The sequence below is a fragment of the Hipposideros armiger genome, unplaced genomic scaffold (genome assembly GCF_001890085.2).
Source record: "Hipposideros armiger isolate ML-2016 unplaced genomic scaffold, ASM189008v1 scaffold_479, whole genome shotgun sequence".
Taxonomy (NCBI): Eukaryota; Metazoa; Chordata; class Mammalia; order Chiroptera; family Hipposideridae; genus Hipposideros; species Hipposideros armiger.
In genome coordinates, this window is record NW_017731829.1 from 607,485 (window position 1) to 616,438 (window position 8,954).

The 8,954-nt window shown below is 48.8% G+C and overlaps 1 protein-coding gene across 1 annotated transcript in view; it reads right to left on the reverse strand.

Moving 5' to 3' along the window:
• Window positions 1-1,453: 1,453 nt before the first annotated feature.
• AMFR (autocrine motility factor receptor) overlaps window positions 1,454-8,954 on the reverse strand; it is a 36,487-nt gene continuing 28,986 nt past the window's right edge. The window contains exons 10-14 of the mRNA XM_019666819.1: window positions 8,506-8,519; window positions 7,874-8,008; window positions 6,151-6,234; window positions 3,658-3,842; window positions 1,454-2,957 (exon numbers count right to left, since the gene is read on the reverse strand). Of these exons, the coding sequence (XP_019522364.1) occupies window positions 2,810-2,957; window positions 3,658-3,842; window positions 6,151-6,234; window positions 7,874-8,008; window positions 8,506-8,519 (566 nt within the window). The 3' untranslated portion in view covers window positions 1,454-2,809. The remainder of the gene's footprint in view (window positions 2,958-3,657; window positions 3,843-6,150; window positions 6,235-7,873; window positions 8,009-8,505; window positions 8,520-8,954) is intronic.

Consider the following 8,954-nt stretch of genomic DNA (forward strand, 5'->3'; position numbering starts at 1 on the left):
TGAGTTTAGTCAGGGTGGGGGTGGGGGTTGACACTGCTGCAGAGACCATGGAATAACAAGAGACTAGTTCCCTACTGTTATAAAGACCTAACTGATCTGGGCACCCCTGGACCTTCCCACCAGCTCCCCTCACCCCAACGTATCTGCAGAGGGAGGCTCATTACCACCTATTCGTGGGAAGGTTGCACTCCTGGCCACTTGAGTTCATAACGCTGGTCTGGGGGGCAAACCCGGACGCAGATGCAAGGCTGAAAGATACCGTGGCTGTCAACATATGGCATACCTGAAATTTGCTAAAAATGTTCTAGCAGGTTCTTTCCCAACTTTCAAATAAGTGTTGTAGATCAAACCAACAGAACTTTCTCTGCCTTATCTTCCTTAAAATTAAGTCAGAAAGCATTGTTTTGGGAGAGGATGCAGGGAGAGGCCAATTGAATTAGAGCGCGGTGCACGGGGACAGAGCTCACGCATCTCGGGCTCTGAAAGCCCACAGGTGACTCTGATGAACCAGAAAGCAAGGCGGTGAGACGGGATGGAGGCGTCCAGGGGCCTTCAACCCTACGACGAGCTCGTGGGCTCAGTCACACCCAGAGAGAGGATCACAGCTCAAGTGGGAAATCAGGTCCAAGTGACCAGCAGGGAGCCCAAGATTTGTATCAACACAATTAAACGATGGACCATCTTTAAAAGCCTCAAAATTGGGGGTAAAAAACAAACTGTGGAGAACCCAAGATGTCAACAAAACAGGGCCGATAAGAAAATGGAGGGAGTGACACAGACGCCTACAAAGAAGGCAACTCAACCAGCATTCACCAGAGCGCCTGGCCACTCCCTGCTCTCCATGTACAAACCCGACCCAGTGGCCTGGCCTCAGCTCTGGGCTACAGGGGCTGAGAACAAGAACAGCTGCCCTGGCCATGGAGACAGGACGGTGAATGTCATGAGCTAGGGACCCCCCCAATGTAATGGGACACTGGTCTAGCTCCTGCCACTGCCCTTAGCATCTTGCCACAAGGAGTGATAAAAGCCCAGAGACGATAGGGCCCAGAATCTTTAACTATCCAGGTGCAAAATCTAACAGTGAATTTAGGACTTCTCTTCTCGGTCACTGTAAGGCGTGTCTCCACTTTGGTCAGTCATACTGCTATATTCCAATGTCTAAAGACCTTCTAAAGTGACTGCACATAATTTTCTCCCTTGACACATCTGAAACATAAGAACACGTGGAATAGTGTCTTTAACGTGTACAGCATGCAAGTGTAAGGGTGGAAAGAAACCGCCAACCACGGTGGTACACACATCAAAATGGGATCGAACGCTGGCACCTCTGAAAACGCTGCCTTAGCTTCCAGCCACACGTAACACACCAGAAGAGTTTGCTTTTTATTATTATTACTATTTTACAATAAAAACAAAGAACTATGCTCTCAGCAAAACAAAACACATTTTTTTTAAAAATCACAGAAATTTACTAACAGCATTTCAAGGTAAGGCTTTTGAAAGACCTATTGAAATAAATTATCTTGGCCTACACATTTACTTATCACTCTTTTTTCAATAACTTTTCAACATTCTAAAAACTTTCAGTTATGCAAAATACATTTAACTTTGCCAATAATTTTAGATAATACTGGATTCTCCCCAAAAGGACTACCATAAAATTATGCTTTGAAACATTAAACAAACAAACAAAAAAACTTAATTCAATAGGACATAAAAAACTGAACTATGTAACCTATGATTGCATGTTTCAAATCCTTAAAGTTAAATGTGTGAAGAATTTGGAAAGGGTCAGGACCCCTGGGTCTGCTCCAAGGCAGGTGGACTCAACATCTTAACCTTTCTATGTTTAATTAAACCAACAGGAACAAAGTTATGAAAATGAAGGGCTCCAGGGAAGAAAGGTACAAAACATACCTTTTGTTTCTTCGGTAAAGCCCTCCAAAATGTCCACTCCCATCTCGTAAGGCCCACATTTTCTCTAAGGACCACACTCACAGCCACTGGCATCACCTAATTTACTTGACCAAGGAATTCAAACCAGACACCAAAGCTTGCTGCTCAGCCCTTGCAATGCTGGTCTTCCCCATGTCCGGGGGGCAATGAATTGCAGAGAACAGACAGCCAGGGTCAACTCCTGAGACGCAGGAGCACTGCGTTAACGGATACGAAGCCAGCTCTGGTAAGTCCCGGATGTACTGGGACATGAGTCGCCTGCTCACGCTCCATAGCCCCAGGCTGCTCCAGGTATCAAACCGAGTTTTTTCCAAGACACCCTGCTGGCCCAGGGGTCAGGAGCCCATGGGTCCGGCCTCACTAGCAACAGCAATTTGACAAGAGAAACTCTCCTATGGTGTGGAGTCAGGCTGCTGCTGAACCTCTCCAAGCTGCTCTCTATGAATCCTGCGCCCCCACCCCCCTCCCTTCCTGCCAGATCTAGAGCTAAGACACCAGCATTTGTTGTGACTTAAGTATAAAGCAATAACCGAAGCCGCTGGCCTCAAGGTCTCTGGCTGCCCACTTCCTCCTGACCTCCCCTCACCCGTGAGCAGTCCAGTCAACGCCAGAAGAGATCATGCCTCGAGTTAACATGTGCAGTGTTTCTAAAGGGAAAAGAAATGTCACATAGAAAGTATTACAAAAAAGGATTAAATTTGTCAGCTGTCCAAACACTATTAAGACCACATGCTTTATACAGCGGCAATGCAGTCAAGCCCACTTCTTCACACAGCAGGCGGAACGGGGACAGGCCTCTTCCGGGGGCACCCGCTCCACTCAGGAGGAGGTGGCTGAGGGAGGCCAGGACGCGCTAGGAGGTCTGCTGCTTCTGGAGTCTCCGTTCGGCAGCCGCAGCCAGCATCCTTCGACGCAGGGTCACGGGGTCCGAGGCCGTGCTTTCTGAGGGGAGGCAGCTCTCTGAGGCTGAGTCATCTTCCGAAGTTCTGTTCAAGAAGCGCCTTGAACAAAAACCCAAAGGATTTATATGAGAGATAAGGAAAGTTCTAGAACGCATACATACAAAAACATACAGTATACGTTTATTTTTAATCTCCCCATTTTCCAGGCACCTCGTGAGACTGTCACTGAGCACACCCACGCACCACAAAGTCCCCACTCACGAAACTGGCCCTATAAACACAATACTGGCCCTGTCCCCATGAGTTCAAATAAAAAGCCCCTGCCTATCCACAGGGACACTCCATGCTCCAGGGGGACACGTGGCACACAGATGCATAAGCAGAGTGGCCAAGTGGGAGGACTTGGGGGCCGGACCTCTCTAGGCCTGTTTCTTCAGCTTTAAGTCTGTCAAATGGGTATATTTACAGCGCTCCTGCTGAGAGGTGTCAAGAGAGTTAGAATAATAAATACAAAGGCCTTAGAACACGCTGGCACTGAGTGCTGTCCATGCACGTGTGGCTGAAGATGTCCACAGAAGACGGGCGAGGGCACCAGCTGCCAGGAGCTCCCAGCTGGGCCCAGTATTACCGATGTTCTGCTTTTTCAAGAGAGGTTTGAAATCAACATTCAGACAAGGAATGGTTTTTCATTGCTGGCATCTGCTTAAAGGCGTGCTGTGGGCCTGACATGACAAGGGCCTCCAGCCCACTGGGTTACGACCTGAGCCTTATACCAGCAAGGGCTGCAGAACCGACTTACTTCCGAGCTTGCTGCAGGAGGTCGTCCTTGCGCTGGACTAGCATGCGCTGTCTCTCGTCGGCGGACTTGGAGAAGCGGCTCCCCCGAGCCTCAAAGTCTTCCCCCTCACTGGGCTCCGCCTCCAGCTCACTGAAGTCCAGGGCCTCATCCAGCCGAGGAGTGAGGCCCAGAGGCACACGCTCCGTCTGGACACGAAGGAAGCGAGGAGCCACGTGAGCACGAGCTGCCCTCCTGGGCAGACCCCGCCTGCCCTGAGTGCCCCACCAGTGTTCTTCTGGACCCAAAGGGAGGCCTGCTGCCCGGCAAGGCCCCACGAGCACCTGTGTGACGGCAGGAGTGGGTCCTGGCGGGCAGGCCGCCACACCGGGCTTGGGCACCACTAAGAACAGAGCCTGGCTGGCACTAGATGTTCAATGCCAGTGGAATAGGTAAATGATTAGCAGTCCGACAAACACAAGCACCCTGAGACAGCACTTGTGGAAAATAATACAGTTATTTTCTGGGAATTCTTACCTGGGAATAGTTTGTATTCTGGGAATTCTACTAGGTGCTCTAAAAATTAAACAAGTCTTATCACATTTACCACACACATTTTATATCCTCACGTGACTCTGAAAACAGTCGAGCAGATTAAAAGGGTAAATTCTAAGGATCCTTTTTTTAAATAGATAAGATCATGTGGTTCCTTGTGTAACAGGTTATTAAATGGAAGCCAAAGGCCAAGACAATGCCCAGGTGCCCCACAGGCTTGGGCAGGTGCCCGACCATCTGTGCTTGTACCACCAAGCAGACCCAGGCCGGCCAAGGTCAGCACAACTGCCCACTGCTAGGCCACGGCAGAGTTCAGGTAGAAAAGGCTTAGGGAAAGGCCTGTTTTTAGGGGCTCCTGGTGTACGGTGCCTTTCCATCATCCCCCTCATCACCTCCGCCTGCCTTCAGCCCAGCACGGAGGGGACTTCAGGAGAACAAAGTGGCCTCTGAATCACAGTCCCTGGAGTTTGGGGGACACAAGGACTGGTGGCTAACACACACCTGAGAAATCTGAGAGAAAGAAACTGGCTTGTAGCAGATTAACAAAAGGCTGCAGCGAGCGCAAGCTGGACTCCACTGCCTGGGGACAGGCCTGGGTCCGGCAGGAGGGCACCTGCTGAGGCTGCTGAACCAGACTCTGCCCAAGACAACCACATGGAGAGGGATACGCCCCCACAAAGGTAGGGGTGGTCATGAATAGCCAGTCTGGGTTCAAAGGAAGTGTAGTCGAGAATTCTGTGCTAGATGAACAGGGAGATCTCTGAGATGACAATTGTAAAACCCACACGTGTGTACACAGGCGCACGCACACACGCTCTGGGGTCACATGCCCATCTTAACCCTCTCTCTTCCTAAGCCTGACCCTCAAGGAGGTTGAAAAGGACAGGTGGTAAGTGGAGAAGGAGATGAAGGAAACAGAAGCCCTCCCTCAGGCTGGTGCAGGCCTGAGCTGGGGCCGGCAGAGACAATAAGTGCTGAGCAAAGCTGATGTGATGATTGGGCTAAACTGAGGTTTTTATTAACTGACTCATCCAAGGGCTTTTTATTTCCTGAGAATGCCGAAAATGTTATATAGCAAGCTTCCTTGTCAAACAAGTACTTTCCCTCCATTATGTCAGTAAAAAAAAACAGAAAAATTCAGGAATCTTCATATTAACTCTAAAAATAGAGTCGGGGGAATCAAGACAGGACTCAAATGTTCTATACCCACAGCTGCCCCAAGCCAGTCTGTCATGCAAATGTAGGCAAAGCCAGCTACCCAAAACACTGAAAATGCAAACAGAAACCCTGTCTTCAGAAGCCAAGCACCACTTTACAAATGCTCAATCCAATTATGAATCTGAATATGAAAAATTGAACTCAGCAACAGATTTGCAAACTTCTTAGGAGTTTTTACTGTTTCCCAAGTCACCCAAAGTGGGTATCCAGGCAGATCTGGTTCCCAAGACAACCACACTTCTCCCGCCCGACACCCACTCAGGTATCTTGTTTTTGTGAAATGCATGGAAATGCCTGGAAATGCCAAGTGGGACAGGTGAAGCGGAGGGAGAGTGGCTGTAGTTTCAGCTCTAGAGATCTGAGCCCCACTCAACCCCCTTCTGGGTTTGCATGACCCCAGACACCCTGAGTTCTACGCCCAGCTTCACGCTGCCCTCCCTCGTGCTACCACTCAAGCCCAAGGTGGCAGGGCTGGCCCAGGGGAGCATGGCCCCTTTCTCCGCCAGGTCCTGAAGACAATCCCCAGGGAGTGGGCTGCAGGCCCTGGGTGGGAAGGCAGGCCACGCCATGGGCACAGCTTGGTGTGTTCGCCTTAAATCCTGAGACAGACATGACATACAGCCTGTCTTTTATACTCTTGCCTTAGGCCTCACAAACGTTAGGGCCAGGACTGAAGACCACTACCAGGTCCCACACTTCTCCCCGCCAACCCCATACACTCACTCTCTAGCGTGCAGACCTTACCTGGGCAGAAGTTTCTCCCTCCTCCTGCTCACCGTTCGGCCTTTCCAAAGGACTGTTCAATGCAGGTCTAATGCTATCTGACCGCTGAAAGAGAAACAGCACCACAGCAGTCAGTACAGGGCGTCCCAACCATACAGAACAGGTACAGAGAAACCCTGGAGTGGAGGGCTGGCGGTCCCCCGCCAGTCTGGGCTCTCACAAGACCTGCAGCACCAAGGAAATGAAACTGCTGCTCAGATTAATGACAAACAATGGACCCTAAGTGCGAGAGTTATCCACCACTCCACACTTAGCTTCCCTTTAATCACCGTAACTGCACAACGTAACAAAATGACAACAGCACATAACACAGACCACACTTTGTGGAAAGCCCGACGTGTCATCTCGCTTATCTTAACATCCTACAGAATAGGTTTTGTTGTTCTTCTCGTTTTCAGCCAAGCTGAGATCCCGGCCAGCGCTGCAGCGAATCTGGGCCCTGCCCACAGCCCTGTAGGTCTTGGCCCCGCAGCCAGCTGGCTAGCCAGTTTCCGCGTTTCATTGCCTGAGGACTCACTCCAGCTGCACGAGAGAACTTTGTCCCCAAGAAGCTCTCAACCTGTGATTTATGGGAACTGGTGTACCAACACCCAGCTCCTCAGCTCTCAGGAGGGACAATGTGTTCTGTGCTGGATCCCAGAGGCCCCCAGCGTGATTCAGCCCTAGTCACCCCGCCTGTAACCTGCTGGGTAACAAACCCTTTACTAGTCGCCTCCCTTCTCCATCTCACAGCCTCACCAACCACCTGTGTTCCCTGGAACACGTCCTATATTAACTACTGGCATGGGCATTCTTGTCTCAGCATCTGCTGCTGGGGACATCCAAAGCCAACGCCGGGTCAAACAGGTGAGGGCTGGCGAGTCACAGATACCATCCCAGCCCACTTGACTCCAAAGTCCACACTATTCCCTCTTCACAGATTCTCAAGTGTTAGGATTTTAGTAATAGATTTCTATGTGTTTTTATATACTGAAGCTGAATAATTTCTTGGCAGATGAATCCCCAGTCCTACCAGAAAGCTTCTTTAAAATGTTAATACTTGTAGTACCCACCAAAGCGGTTACATGTGATGGGCCAGGAAACTTAACCTTTTTAAAAAGTCCAAAGTCCAAGCCTCACATAGCTATTAGACCTCACAGAAAGCCACGCCAGGTGCAACACTAGCCAGGAACAGATGGCACTGGCTCCTCGAGCCGGGTGTCGGCAAACTTTGGCCCGCGAGCCACATTCACCCCTCCACCTACTTGCATCACTCAGGTTGTACTGAACACAGGTACAATCATTTACATCCTGTCCACGGCTGCTTTCATGTGACACCAGAGGTGAAACGTTACAACAGAGGCTGCATGGCTCGAAAGGCTATGATAGTTCCATCTGCACTTTACAGAAAAAGGGTGCCAGTCTTTGTCCAGAAGGAACCAGTACTAGCCTCCTGAACGGGCAAGGCTAGGCTGGTTGCGGTGCATGTCTGGGAAAAAAATGACCCAAATACATTTCTTCTTGTGTTAATCCAAGCCTCTATGGTGGGTCTGTCCTCAGTCATAATTCGGAAAGTTAGGGAAATTACAGAAACCCTTCATCAAATCTTAAATAATATTCAGTTGTGAAAGTAACTAAAAACGTCTAGAGAATTAAATCTTTGTGAAGACAGAATCCATTAGTCCTGCTTAAAACCCCAGCTTACCTGTGTGGGAAAAGGTACTTGAATCCGTCCTTCTAAAATGTTGTCTGTTGTTATTTCAACTGAGCGTGTCAGTTGGAGGTCCTGCAGCACGAGGTGGTACGGAACCTGGGGGAACATTTCTTGAATCTGATGAGCCTGGAGGAATACAAACACAAAAGGCCACAGGAACATTCACTCGCATGAGGTTTACTCAGTGAGGTCACGGTGTATGGCAGGCTCTGGGCACTAAGCGTGGCCCTCTGCCTTGAAAACAAAGGTAAGGGGCCACGTCTATTCTGCAGATCACCAAACTACAATCCCTTTAATATTTTTTTTCCAGGATGCCACACAGATAACTTGAGACAACATCAATTTCAAAATGAAAGGAGCACAGAAATCCAGCTGTATCCCCAAATAGGCTCAACTAGAATATTCTAGTTGAGCATTTTAAAGCTTAGTAGAACTTGGATATAAAAATGTGTTCTTCTTAAAGATAATTCCGAAAAGAAACAAACTTCTGGTATATACCACATGGATGAAATTCAAATGTATTATGTCACGTAAAAGAAACCTGGCTCAAAAGGCTATGTAGTGTATTCCATTTATATGACATTCTGGAATAGGCAAAGTTATAGGGCCAGAAAACTGATTACGTGGTTACCAGAGGCTGGGGGATGGGGAGAAAAGGCGATAACAAAGGGGCATAATGGAATTTGAGGGGAGGGGAATGGAACTGTTCTGTCTCTCTGTGGTCACACAACTGTGTGAGTTTGACAAAACTCATAGGACTGGATACTAAAAAGGGTAAATTTATTCTATGTAAATTATACCTCATTTGAAAAGGTAAGATTATATATAAAGAATGTGAATTCCTAATATTGCTCTTGAGCTACAGTTTTCAAAGTGAACTCTAGAAATGCCTCCGAGTCCACTCCATTAGGGCTCTCGGGTGGGCACGCGCACGTAGGGGGAGCAGGCACAGGTCTCAGCAAACTACCACCCACACTGCCATCAAAGAGGCTCCAGATTTTGTTTTGTTTTGTTTTTTTAAAGATTTTTATTGGGGAATTGGGAGATGGGAACAGCGCTGGGGAATTGGGGG